This window comes from Mercenaria mercenaria, chromosome 9 (assembly GCF_021730395.1).
Source record: "Mercenaria mercenaria strain notata chromosome 9, MADL_Memer_1, whole genome shotgun sequence".
Classification (NCBI taxonomy): Eukaryota; Metazoa; Mollusca; class Bivalvia; order Venerida; family Veneridae; genus Mercenaria; species Mercenaria mercenaria.
In genome coordinates this window covers 79,624,305-79,639,222 of record NC_069369.1, presented here as the reverse complement: position 1 = coordinate 79,639,222, position 14,918 = coordinate 79,624,305, and the positions used below count along the sequence as shown (strand labels likewise).

Sequence of the window (14,918 nt, the reverse complement as noted above, 5' to 3'; positions counted from 1 at the left end):
AATCTGAACAAACTTCAGACAAGTTTATGCAATGACAATAAAGGCCAAGTTTCGTAAAGATCCATTAAGATTTTGTGAGAAGATTTGTTCAAGTTTTTTACTATTTTCAGCTCTTGCCAGCCTAAAAAAATGGCTACTGTAGTAAGTAAAATAAATTCATATGAGATTTTCAAAAACTGGAATGAAACATGAAATGGCATCAGACCCAAGTACACTGATTAAGTTAACATACCACCATAATTATATAACCGAGATACTGCTGAAATTAAAATCAAAGTTTTTTAAACTAAAACAGAAGCTGCAGTTTTACCATGTTGTCTGTTTAAATGTAGCTTTAACAGTTCAGTTGTTGGCAAATCCAGCTGGCAGAATCGGCATACAGTCTGTCCTTGTTTGACTCTTGAAGCTGGATCCTTGTCCCCTGTCCCCATTTTGCTGTATTTCTCGGTTAGTACTACCCAAGACAGTTTACCTATATCATGCTGTTTCTTAATATGAGCCTGAAGTGTGTCCACCGATTCATCAGTTTCAGTACACAGTGGACATAAGAAGCGTACACCTGTATTTCCATTTTTCCCTATTTTTGAATCAGTATCCTTCTCAACTTCATTATAACAACTCTCATGATAATTATGATCCTTAACTTCAGTTTCTGTCGCTTTTTTTGAGTCTAAGTAAGCATGCGGGACGCATCTGCTTTTAAAAGATTCCCGTAAACCAGAAAAATCTGTTTCATAATCATCAAAAGTTTTCTTTTTCCTTTTACGTCCTGATCTACTTCTATCTAACTTTTGATCAGAGTTTGATTTAATAATGATTTCAGAATCATCCAAATCTGATATGTTACTTTCAACACACAGAGCATTAGCCTTCCCTAAAGCTTTTCTTTTTATTGCCTTTTTATAAGTGACTGATTTGTTTGTGTTTGCTGGTACATGAGACTGATCACTTTTGTCTTTATTTGGCATCTTAGAGTCCTCGTTACTGTTTGTTTCTTGAACAGAAGGCACAACTGTCATTCCTTTACTTTCATCATTGTCCACATGCTGTTTACAGGATGTATCTATCGACTCAATAACTTCATCATGACCACCTTCTTTGCCTGACTTTTCACCTTTCCCAGTATCTTTCCAATCATTTTCAATTTTTACATATTTTCTGTCTTCCTCTGCTTCAGAGTAAGAACTGCTTATCTTAAAAGTTACAGCGTATGGGTCACATTGTTCAACATGATCATCTAACAACTGTCTTTCAATAAAACTTTGATTACAAAGCTGACATTTATGCATTTCTTCTACATTATTTTCCACCTGGTCAAGTCCTTTGTCTTGTATTTCTTTATCTGAAGTTCTTTTTAAAGATTTTGCCACTACTTCATCATTTTGCCCAATTTCGACTTCTAATTTTTGGCCAGAGAAGCACAGTTTCATTTTGTTACTGTCTCCCTCCACTGCAAACTCTTTAACTTTCTTATCATTTTTGAATTTATGCTTTTGGTAAATTTCACATGACTTTTTGTGTTGATATGATCTAGAATATTTTGGAAACTTTTGTCCACACACACACTGAAATGCCAAAGACTCGAGGTTGCAGTGCTCATCCATAACATGACGGCTGAGAGATGATCTCCACTGGAACTGTTTGCCACAGTGCGGGCAATTACTACTCCGCCCTGACCTGCCTATTTCATGAACTTTGTTTAAATGCAGTTTAAGACTAAATTTTGAGGCAAATTTTGATGGGCATGAATTACATGGGAAAATGTTTAATTTAAGATGTGACTTCATATGTCTCTTCAGCACACTTGGAGAGCTGAAATTCTTGTTACACACAGAACAATCAAACTTTCCTTTGCCACATATCTTTATATGCTTCAAGTAATATGATTTGTTCCCATCTGAAAAAGTTCTAAGACATGTCGGACAGTGTAATCTGTCCATAATCCTTGCTTCTCTTTGTTTAATTTTGTCCTTATCATCAACACCAGTTGAAGTTTCTGATGAGATTCCATCTTCTGAGATGTTGCCTTTTATATTTTTGTTTTCATTATCTACACCATCTGTAGTCTCTGAAGAGATTAAGTCTACCTTGATGTCATCTTCGACTTGTAATGACAAATTTTCTTCCAAATCCATCCTTTCAATTTGAAACTAAATAAAGTAAGCAAGACTTTCTACAAATGTAACTCTAATATTACATCACATCCATTGTGAACTTAGGCAAATTTTCTGTCAACCCTTTCCCTTTCTGCCTCCCTGAAAAATAAAAGTGAAAGAATAACATAACATTGGTGTTAAATAAATTTTCCATATACCGGTATACAGCTTTCTATAAGAATGGTAAGTGACATTGAGATCTGTAAACACATTTTCGCAATTGCATTTTGAACATTTAACTGAAATATAAACAGAACTATATTTGATTTTGATACTTAAAAACAAATGATATTCCCCAGTTTCCATACGTGCGAGGTCATGCTTGGAAAAACAAAAAGGGGAGACAAATTTGCATGACAAGGTTTAACACTACTGTGCCAATTATGTAAATGTAAATATAAAAAGAATCGTACAACATGGAATGCCCTCCTTCATGCATCCAGTAACTGCACAAGGAACAGAAATTATTTGGTCATTGTGCATTGCACATTTGACATACCAACCTGAAATCAACAAGAGCTCGTCGAACACGAAATGCCCCCCTTGATGCATTCAGTAATTGCACAAGGAACAGAAATTATATGCTCACAGTAAATTCTGGTTTAATCTGACCTTGACCTTTAACCTATTAACCTAACAAGAGATTACAGAGTGACCTTGGCGCCATCCACTGAGCCATTTTTGAATGTTCCGAATTCAAGACTAGCTCGAGGTCAAAATCAAGGTCAAATTTCATTTCGGTACAAAACAATGTGTATGTGGTCCAAACTTGAAAGCTGTGGCTTGAGAAATGTGAAAGCAGGCCACTAGATCAATTTCAAGGTCAAAGTTCATTTCGGTAGACAGAACTATGCATGTACTCCAAATTTGGTGGCTGTAACTTGAGAAATGTTAAAGTAGATAATAGATAAAAGTCAATGTCAAATTTTAATTCAGAACACAAAAATATGCATGCGGTCCAAATTTGAAGCCTGTAGCTTCAGAAATGTGAAAGTAGGTCACTAGGTCAATCTCAAGATCAAAGTTCATTTTGGTACACAAAACTATGAATGTGGTTTAAATTTGAAGGCCATAGCTCGAGAAATGTGAAAGTAGGTCACTAGGTCAAAATCAAGGTCAAATTTTATTTCAGAATACAAAACTATGCAAGTGGTCCAAATTTGAAGCCTGTACCTTCAGAAATGTGAAAGTAAGTCACTAGGTCAATCTCAAGATCAAAGTTCATTTCAGTACACAAAACTATACTTGTGGTTCAAATTTGAAGGCTGTAGCTTGAGAAATGTGAAAGTAGGTCACTAGGTCAAAATCAAGGTCAAATTTTACTTCGGAACAAAAAACTATGCATGTGGTCCAAATTTGAAGCCTGTACCTTCAAAAATGTGAAAGTAGGTCACTAGGTCAATAACAAGGTCAAAGTTTTTTTCGGTACACAAACCTATGCATGTGGTCCAACTTTGAAGGCTGTAGCTACAGAAATGTGAAAGTAGATCACTAGGTCAAGATCAAGGTCAACTCATGTCAAGGTTCATCTTGCCACTTAAAACTATACATGTGGTCCAAATTTGAATGATGTAAGTTATGGACATGAAGATTCTTAGTTCTTCCATATAAGTCTATATGAACCATTAAAGAACCACTAAATGATGCTACATTACAAAATATCAAAGCCATAGTCTTTGTTGTTTGGACAAGAAGATTTTCAAAGTTTTTCCCTATATAAGTCTATGTAAACCATTTGACCCCCAGGGCTGAGCCATATTTGACCCTAGGGGAATAATTTGAACAATCTTAGTAGAGGACCACTAGATGATGTCACATACAAAATATTAAAGCCCTAGGCCCTGTGGTTTTGGACAAGAGGTTTTTCAAAGTTTTTTCCTATTTAAGTCTATATAAACCATGTGACCCCCGGAGTGGGGCCATATTTGACCCCAGGGAAATAATCTGAACAATCTTGGTAGAGGACCACTAGATTTTGCTACATACCAAATATCAAAGCCCTAAGCCCTATGGTTTTGGACAAGAAGATCAGAAACCGTTTAACTGTTCATGGCCAATGTGACCTTGACCTTTGACCTAATGATCTCAAAATCAACGGAAACGGATTGGTCTACATTCCGACTGACCGACATCTGCAAAACAATATACCCCTCCTTCGAAGGGGGGGGGGGGCATAATAACTATGGGCTATTTATCTGTCATAAGTGACCTCTGTATCAAATGTGATCTTAGCCCAAAACATCATCTAATTATTTGGCAATAAAAGTTCTACTGTTCTGTGTCAATGTGACCTTGACCTTTCTCCTATTAACCTCAAATTCAGGGGTCATCTGCTGGTCATAATCTACCTCCCTATTAAGTTTTGTGATCCTAGGCCCAAGTATTCTCAAGTTATTGTCCAGAAATGGTTGAACTGTTTTGGGTCACTGTGACCTTGACCTCTGACCTAAGACCTCAAATTCAAAACAGGTCATCTGCTGGTTATGTTCAACCTTCCTATTCAGTTTCATGATCCTTGGCCCAAGCGTTTTTAAGTTATCCTCCAGAAACCGTTTAACTTTTCCAGGTGACAGTGACCTTTGACCTACTGACCTCAAAATAAATAGGGGTCATCAGTCTGCTTGTCATGATCAACTTCCATATTACGTTTCGTGATCTAGGCCCAAGGGTTCTCAAGTTATTGTCCAGAAATGGTTTAACTGTTCTGGATCAATGTGAACTGACCTTGACTGTTGACCTCAAGATCAATAGGTGTCATCTGCTGGTCATGATAAACCTTTCTATAAAGTTTCACGATCCTAAACCCAAGCATTCTCAAGTTATCATCCAAAAAATGGTTAAAGAGTTCCGGGTAACTGTGACCTTGACCTTTGACCTACTGACCTCAAAGTAAATAGAGGTCATCAGTCTGCTTGTCATGATCAACCTCCCTATTAAGTTTCATGATCTAGATCCAAGGGTTCTCAAGTTATTGTCCAGAAATGGTTCAACTGTTCCAGGTTACTGTGACCTTGACCTTTGACCTAAAAATAAATTGGGGTCATAATCAACCTTGCTATTAAGTTTCATGATCCTAGGCCAGTTTTCGTCTGAAAAAAAAATCTGGGTCACTGTGACCTTGACCTTTGACCTACTGACCTCAAAATCAGTAGAGGTCATCTGCTGGTCATGATCAACTTCCTAGTCAACCTTCATGATCCGAGCCCCAAGTGTTCTCAAGTTATCATCCAGAAACCTTTTAACTGTTCCTGGTCATTGTGACTTCGACCTACTGACCTCAAAATCAATAGAGGTCATCTGTTGGTCATGACCAACCTCCCTGTCAACATTCATGATCCTAGGCCCAAGTGTTCTTGAGTTAACATCCGGATACTGTTTTGCTGTTCTAGGTCACTGTGAACTTAACCTTGGACCTACTGTAAGACCTAAAAATCAATAGGCATCACTTGCTGGTCATAACTATCAACTTTCTAGATTCTAGGCCCAAGCATTCTTGAGTTATCATCCAGAAACCTATTGGTCTACGGACAGACAGATCGACCGACATCTGCAACAATATACCTCTTTTTCTTTGAAGGGGGACTTTAAAATAATGTTCATATAGAATATATTCAACAACTTTATCACATTGTAGAATTTGGCCAAAAGATGTTAAACAACAACCATAATTAAATCCAACATATTGACGATGTAAATGCAAACACTGGCCAGTGTTTTATACTGAAGACGAAGAAATTTCAAATGTTCTACATCTGTTTCCATTAAATGTTCATTTCAGTGATTCTGAATAAAAAATTGCAATGCCCTTTTCATGCTTATGGTGCTGAATACCAGAAATCGCTCTATATTTGAATATCTGAAAAGATCCTACATATATACAAAGACAAAGCTGCGATTTATATACATATTAAGTGTTATTAACATTGCAAAATAGGAGGAACAATTTAAACTTTGGGCTGAATTAAATTTAAAAGAGTACACAACTTGTATGAAATTTTGACCCTATTAGTGGCTGACAAAACAAGAGCTGTCGCAGGAGACAGCGCGCTCGTCTATTTCGATGCTGGATAGTGAAACTGGGCACATCTGATGAAACAGTTAACTGGAGCTGTCACTGGAGTGTTTAATGACTCCAATGGTGGATGAAGATATTGCACAACAGCTTGAGTCTGTGTCAAAAGTATTAAGTAATAAAAACAAGAGGACCATGATGGTCCTGAATCGCTCACCTCTTCCCACATGACCCAGTTTTGAGTATGAAGTCGTTTTTTCTATTATTGACCTATTGACCTAGTTTTCGAAGGTATGTGACCCTGTTTTGAACTTTATCTAGATATCATCAAGGTGAACATTCTCACTAATTTTCATGAAGATCTCAAGAAAAATATGGCCTCTAGAGAGGTCATAAGGTTTTTCTATTTTTATACCTACTGGCCTAGTTTTTGGCCGCACGTGACCCAGTTTCAAAACTGACCTAGATATCATCAAGGTGAACATTCAGATCAATTTTCATGAAGATCCATAGAAAAATATGGCCTCTAGAGAGGTCAAAAGATTTTTCTAATTTTAGACCTACTGACCTAGTTTTTGACCGCAGTTGACCCAGTTTCAAACTTGATCTAGATATCATCAAGATGAACATTCAGACCAACTTTCATACAGATCCCATGAAAAGTATGGCCTCTAGAGAGGTCACAAGGTTTTTTTATTATTTGACCTACTGACCTAGTTTTTTATGGCACGTGACCCAGTTTCAAATTCGACCTAGATATCATCAAGGTGAACATTCTGACCAATTTTCATGAAGATCCCTTCAAGGGTATGGCCTCTAGAGAGAGAGGTCACAATGATTTTCTATTTCAAGACCTACTGACCTAGTTTTTGATCGCAGTTGACCCAGTTTCAAACTTGACCTATATATCATCAAGATAAACATTCAGACCAACTTTCATACAGATCCCATGAAAAATATGGCCTCTAGAGGGGTCACAACGTTTTTTTATTATTTGACCTGCTGACCTACTTTTTGATGGCACGTAACCCTGTTTTGAACCTGACCTAGATATCATCAAGATGAACATTCAGACCAACTTTCATACAGATCCCATGAAAAATATGGCCTTTAGAGAGGTCACTAGGTTTTTCTCTGATTTGACCTACTGACCTAGTTTTTGAAGGCACGTGACCCAGTTCGAATTTGACCTAGATATCATGAGAGGTCACAAGGAATTTCTATTATTTGACCTACTGACCTAGTTTTTGATCCCAGTTGACCCAGTTTCGAACCTGACAAAGATATCATCAAGGTGATCATTCTGACCAACTTTCATGAAGATCCATTGAAAAGTATGGCCTCTAGAGAGGTCACAAGGTTTTTCTATTTTTAGACCTACTGACCTAGTTTTTATCGGCACGTGACCCAGTTTCGAACTTGACCTAAATATCATCAAGGTGAATATTCTGACCAACTTTCATAAAGATCCCATGAAAAATGTGACCTCTAGAGTGGTCACAAGCAAAAGTGTACGGACGGACGCACGCACGATGGACGCTGCGCGATCACAAAAGCTCACCTTGTCACTTTGTGACAGGTGAGCTAAAAAATAAAGATAAAGTGTATCAAAATACCATGTAAGTATGTATCAAAATACCATGTAAGTATAATTACTAAGCAAAAAGGGGGCATAATTCATATAATATTTGTGCAAGAGTTATGCACCTTGTGTCATATGATGTGGGTGATGATGTGGAATAACTACTTCAAGTCTGAATTATATCTATTTCCTAATAATCCTGTGATACAGTGAAAATGCATCAAAGTTAACATAACATTCTAAGGAAAAAGGAGGCATTATTCTTGAAAAATTGGTCCAGAGTAATAAATGCATGTGTCATATGATGTGGCTGGTAAGGCAGAAAAACTATTTCAAGTTTGAATCAGATCTGTTTAGTAATAAGTCAGATAATTAGTGAAAGTGCACCAAATTAACCTGAAATTTTAAGTATAAATGGGGGAGGGTAATTCATAAAATATTGGAGCCAGAGTTATGACAGACCCTTGTGCCATATGATGTGGGTGATGATGAGGAACAACTATTTTAAGTTTGAAGCAAATCCATCAAGTAATAACAGAGACAAAGAGAAAGTGCGTCAACACTTTAACCTGAAATTTTAAGTACAAAAGGGGGATAAATCATAAAATACAGGTGTCACAGTTACGCCCCTTTTGTCAAATGATGCCGGTAGTGATGATGAACAATTATTTTAAGTTTGAATCAAATCCCTTTTGAAATAACACAGATACAATGAAAATGCATCAAAGATAACATAAAATTCTAAGCAACAAGGGGGCTATTTTAAGTTTGAATCAAATCCATTAAGTAACAAGAGCTGTCGGAGGACAGCAACGCTCGACTATTCAACAGCCTTGTCGAATGAATGAATAAGGAAGTTGAAAAAGGGGCATAATTTAGTAAAAAAAGCAAAATAGGGTTATGGAACCTGCATAGTGCTTATCAGCTCATGACAGTTTACAAGTGTGTGAAGTTTCAATCCATTCCCATAAGTGGGTACTGAGATACCAATCTGACTAAAGTAAAATCTTATCACGTACGCAATAGGATCTAGAAGACCTATTCATAGCCTCGTTCTGCGACCATTGCTAGCCATGACTTAACTTACAAGGTTGACAATCACTGTAGCCTTGACTTTTGATATTTACAATCTTATGTCCGATATGTGGTCAGACAGCGTAGCCAGTCGGTAGGCATTGCATTTAAGTGAGGGGTCGGGTTCGAGCCCTGGAATGGCTGTACATTTCTTACTCTCGACATTCGAAAAGGTCATATTGTATTGTCAAGCTAAAATGGTGCAAATGTTGCCCGAAATACTATGCAATTTGATGGGAAAATAATCAGCAAATACATGATCAGTGGAAATATGAATGACATTTTGTTTTACATTGCCTTACCTTCATATGGATATCTGAAAATCCACACCCCTGAGACATTTTTTTTTTGAAAGAAACTTACCAAAAGACATTTTCTAATCGGAGACTTGAAACTTAGCGGTCTATATCTGAGTTTATATGTACTCTTAAATATTAAAATTTAAAGGGGAACTTACTTGAGATGAAACTGTTTGGGGGCTGTGCACATCATGTACCCCGCTTACCACACCCCAACTTGATGCGCATGCGCATTGTACACTTCCGGGGACTGCTAAAGTGCATTCTACCCAGTACCACATCCCCTTCCACAAACCAGTTACCTCAAAATATACCTCTGCCGCCTCAAATGTTCGCCCTCCCAATCTGGGCTTATTCCCCCCTTGCTTCAACTACAAACAAAATACCGCCCCCCCCCCCCCCCACTTCCCTTTAGACAACCTTTTCACCAAGATAAGCCGTTTGTGCACTATATCAGTGTATGGCTTTCAGTCAGACATATCACTAGTGGCTTACATGCCATGAAAACTACATCGTTTATATGACAACCGAAGTTTCCTTCCCAAAATTTTTATAGTTCAATGAAACTTCGTCTTGGCAAATCGAAAAATGAACCGTTGCTTCTTCTTATGGACTGGTCTAATAAAACTACGTTTTAACAGAAAATTGACAGTTTCATCGCTTACCGAACTTGTCTGTGATGTTAACGGAGTTCGATATATCGATGTCAAGAATTTTTCCAAAATCGTTAGAGACGCGAAAGTCTCGGCAGCAAGAGCTGAGCTCTCAAACAATGTAGATCCAGCGAGGTAAATATCACCGTTAAATTGTCCACATTAAAATTATTTGTTGAAACATCGGTTAGGAAACCTGTCTGATTTTGGAATCTAAGCTAGGGCTATAACAGTATGTTCAGTAAACTAATGGGTTCAAACATTCATAGGGGTATGACCTAATGCATAAAGTTTGACATGATACCAATGTCATAGTCATGGTATAGAGAAGTAGCTATTCTACGTCCTGTAGATACCTCGCAGGCATTCTTTTGCTGCCAATGTAGGAATAGTGAATAGGCAGGCTTTTACATTCGGTACCGTATCCTAGCCTCCGATATTTAGGATTACGGAAGTTCCGTAATCTGACAACATGAGGATAGGCTAGATTACGGAAGTACTTAGAGGCATCAATGTATGTTAGTTAGGGGTTTGTATGCATGCCCTATTTTGTGTTATATCGGTCGTTATTTCGAGTAATTTATATCTTAAGAACATGCGAATCAACGTACATACGTTTTTCTTTCCAAAACCACACTAATTATTTTTTTGAAAATTGGCAGACAATACGAAGAATGTATTATATGTTTTAATAATAGCTCAAATATTTTTTAGAATGATCATTACTAAAATTTTTAATGATTTGATTTGCTGTCCTTTAGATTACCGCGCATATAGAATCGGGCAAATCAACAACCCTTACGTTTGTGTTCGTTTTCGTATTTAGGTGAAAGAAATAATTTTCAAACATCATTTATGTATGTCTTAACTTATTTGAGCCCTTAATGAATCGAGGCTAGGATTCGTACCGTAATGTATCATGTATAGTGAAAACCACAGTGGCTAATTTCTACAGTCCTGTTCTGTATTAGTATTTACAATACATTGTACTGAAGTCATTCAAAATATTTCAACTGATTTCGGAAAATTCTATGTTATCACACCGAAGGTCATATTTCTCGCAAGAAACTCACAGACACCATGAAGACACCTAGAATTAATTTATTGTAGGAATGGTCATTCTACGGTCCCGTAAAATAGCCTCGAAGGCTATTCAACGGCTCTCCCTAAGAATACTGAGATACCCGCAGGTGGCTTCTTATGGCTCTGAAGACAGTTTGTAGTCCATCTGAATTTTAATGAAAATGGGCAAATTTATAAAAAGCAAAAAATGTTGTTTTAGTCATAAGTCAATTATCACAGTTAATAAATGTGTGAAGTTTCAATCCATTCCATTGATGTTACTGAGATACCTGCTTTCATAAAACCTAATCAAAATTTCTAATTCGAAAAGGGCATAATTTTGTAAAAAAGCAAAATAGTTATGGAACCTGTGCAATGTAAGTCAGTTTATCACAGTGAATAAGTGTGTGAAGTTTCAATCCATTCCCACAATTGGTTGCTGAGATACCAGCTTACATACAAAAACTTAACCAAATCGGGAGTTCGAAGCAAATCCATCAAGTTATAACAAAGATAATGAGAAAGTGCATCAAAACTTTAACCAAGGTGCGGACGCGGACACCGGGTTGAGTAGGATAGCTCTCCATACTTCGTATAGTCAAGCTAAAAATGGTGACAATGTTGCCCGAAAACATGCAATTTTGAAGTGGGAAAAATAATCAGCAAATACATGATCAGTGGAAAATAATGAATGACATTTTTGATTTTACTCTGCCTTAGCCTTACAATGGTCTATTCAGAAAACATCCACACCCCACTGAGGAACAGTTTTTTTTTTTTTTTTGAAAGAAAACTACCCAAAAGACATTTTACAACCTCGGAGCACTTGCACTTTAGCGGTCTCTATATCTAGTAGTTTAATAATGTACGTTTTAAATATTAAAATTTAAAAGGGGTAACTTTACTTTGAGATGAAAATGTTTGGGGGCTGTTGCCACACATGTACCCCCGCTTTACCCCACACCCCAACTTGATGCGCATGCGCATTGTAAACTTCCGGGGACTGCTAAAGTGCATTCTACCCAGTACCACATCCCCTTCCACAAACCAGTTACCTCAAAATACACCTCTGCCGCCTCAAATGTTCCCCCTCCCAATCTGGTCTCTAAAATACCCCCCTCTGCTTATATCCACACTACAAAAACAAAATACCGCCCCCCCCCCCCCCCCCCCCCCCACTTCCCTTTAGACAACCCTTTTCACCAACAAAGACCGATATTGGCACTATATCAGTGTATGGTCTTGCAGTCAGACATATCACTTAAGTGGCTACATGCCATGAAAACTAACACTCGTTTATATCTGGAGCACCGCAGTTTCTTCCCAGTTTTTATATTCAATGAAACTTCGTCTTGGCAATCGAAAATGGCCGTTGCTTCTTCTTAGACTGGTCTAATAAAACTTACGTTTTGAAAGAAATAGACCAGTCTTACCTTCGGCTTACTCGGAACTTTTCTGTGATTGTTAACGGAGATGTCCGATATATCGATGTCCGAATGAATTTTTCCAAATTGTTAGAGACGCGAAAATGTCTCGGCAGCAAGATCTGAGCTCTCAAACAAATGTAGATCACAGCCTGAAGGGTAAATATCACCGTTAAACTTGCTTCCTACATTAAAAATTATTTTGGTTTAAACATCGGTAGGAAACTTGTCTGATTTTGGAATCTAAGGCTAAGCAAAGAGCTATAAAAATAAATAGATTGGCAACTTGAAAGGCATATAGAGCAAATCTCGCCAACCTCCCGTGACAAAAAAACGAGATCTTGTTTACCGGAAGTGGCGCTTTCTCCACGCGCCATTTTGTATGCGAAAGCAATTATTCCCTCGGGAAAATAATTATCACCGTATGACCACGCTTTTTTCGATGGCAAAAAAAAACCCTGTACTTCGTGTCTTAAGACCCTTTCACATTAAACTAATTTTGTTTTAGAAGCTAACATGTATTTTAAATGTAGTTTTAAAGGTACAAATTGTAACTCCATGCTCGCCGATATTTCTTTTTAGTAAGATAACGCCGAATCACGCTCTGACACGAGCTCACGCGAGATTACAGCCAGTTGCCATTCTGTGTATTTTATACTTCTTTGGGCTAAGGGCCTAATTCAGTATGTTCAGTAAACTAATGGAGTCAAAATTCAGGGGGTTGACCTAAGCAGATAAGTTTTGACATGATACCCAATGTCCAGAGTCACTGGTAAAAGGAAGTAGCTATTCTTACGGTCCTGTAGGAATAGCCTCGCAGGCTATTCTTTCGGCTCTCCTGTAGGAATAGTGAAAGGCAGTGGCTACGATTACGGTACCGTAATCCTAGCCTCCGATTCTAGGATTACGGAAGTTCCGTATTCCTAGACACACCTATGAGGATAGGCTAGGATTATGGAAGTACTTAAGAGGCATCAAATGTATGTTAGGTTAGGGGTTTTTATGCTTGCCCTATTATTTCGTTGCCCGCTCGTGATGAAATAGTGCACGGAGGGGCACCTGGGGTCTTCCTCCACCATTAAAGCTGGAAAGTCGCCATATGACCTAAAATTGTGTCGGTGCGACGTTAAACCCAACAAAATAAATAAATAAACTATTATTTCGTGTTATCGGTCAGTTATTTCGAGTAATTATAATCTTAAAGAAACAGGCGAAATCAACACCCATATACATACGTTTTTCTTTCGAAAACCACACTAATTTTTTTTTTGAAAATTGGCAGACAAACGAAGAATTATATATATTTTTAATAATAGCTCAAAAATACTTTTTAAGATATTCATTACTAAAATTTTTGTGATTTGATTTTGCCGGTCACTTTAGATTTCCGCGCATATAGAATTGGGCGAAATCAACACCCGTATAAGTTTTTGTGTTTCGTTTTCGCTATTTAGGTGAAAAGAAACTAAGTTCACAACATCATTTATGTATGTCTTAACATATATTTGATGCCTCTTAAATACTTCCGTAATCCTAGCCTATCCTCATAGGTGTGTCTAGGAATACGGAACTTCCGTAATCCTAGAATCGGAGGCTAGGATTACGGTACCGTAATCATAGCCCCTGTTATAGTGAAAAGCCCACCAGTGGCTATTTCTACAGTTGTTCTGTATTAGTATTTACAATACATTGTACTGAAGTCATTCAACTGATATATTTTCAACTGATTTCGGAAATGACATGTTATCACACCGGAAGGTCTTTTCACCGCAAGATACTCAAAGACACCCCATTGAAGACACCTAGAATATTAATTTATTTGTAGGAAGTGGCTATTCCTACGGTCCCGTAAGAATAGCCTCACAGGCTATTCCTACGGCTCTCCCGTAAGAATAGTGAAATAGCCCGCAGGTGGCTATTCTTATGGCTCTGAAGACAGTTTTGTATGTCCATCTTGAATTGTATTGTACTGAATTAATTCAAATGGCATATTTTCGAACAAATTGTTTGCTTTTCAGTATCACATCAGAGAACAGGAAGTGATTTCGAATAATGGAAAAGGCTTATTTATGTCTATGTGTAATATTATTGTCATCGAATGATATATATGTATAGATATATGCAACAAATCAATCAATTCAATGAATGTAATGATAATATTGTGAGTAATAAATATGTCATTATTCTAAGTTTATATCATGTTTTGAATATCATGTTACAGGTTGTATGTTCCCTTCATGTCTCGGTGATAAGACATATAAAAAATAGAGAAGAGAAATAAAGATTGACAAAAGTAAACAGTTTGTTCGAAAATATACCAGTTGAATTAATTCAGAGCAATGCAATACAGATGGACATACAAAATGTCTTTAGAGCCGTAGGAATAGCCACCTGTGGGCTATTTCACTATTCTTATGGGAGAGCCGTAGGAATAGCCACTTCCTTATTTGTATCATTTATTAAAAATGTATATCTTAAAGACACGTAATACAGTTAAGATAACTTTCAGAGTAGATTTGTTCAAGGAAATACATCTAAGAACACCAGCTGAAACGAACTTGTCATTAATGTGAAAGGCAGGTAAAGCCAACGTTACTATTTACATATTTATTTGTTTCCCTTGGATATAGTCATTCTGCAGATCCCGGATGCCCTT

At 37.3% G+C, this 14,918-nt stretch overlaps 1 protein-coding gene across 1 annotated transcript in view; it reads right to left on the bottom strand.

The window, feature by feature from the left end:
• LOC123547555 (uncharacterized) overlaps positions 1–12,361 on the bottom strand; it is a 29,737-nt gene extending 17,376 nt beyond the window's left edge. Inside the window, exons 1-2 of the mRNA XM_045334746.2 lie at positions 12,129–12,361; positions 311–2,255 (exon numbers count right to left, since the gene is read on the bottom strand). Of these exons, the coding sequence (XP_045190681.2) occupies positions 311–2,135 (1,825 nt within the window). The 5' untranslated portion in view covers positions 2,136–2,255; positions 12,129–12,361. The remainder of the gene's footprint in view (positions 1–310; positions 2,256–12,128) is intronic.
• Between the last annotated feature and the right edge of the window lie 2,557 nt (positions 12,362–14,918).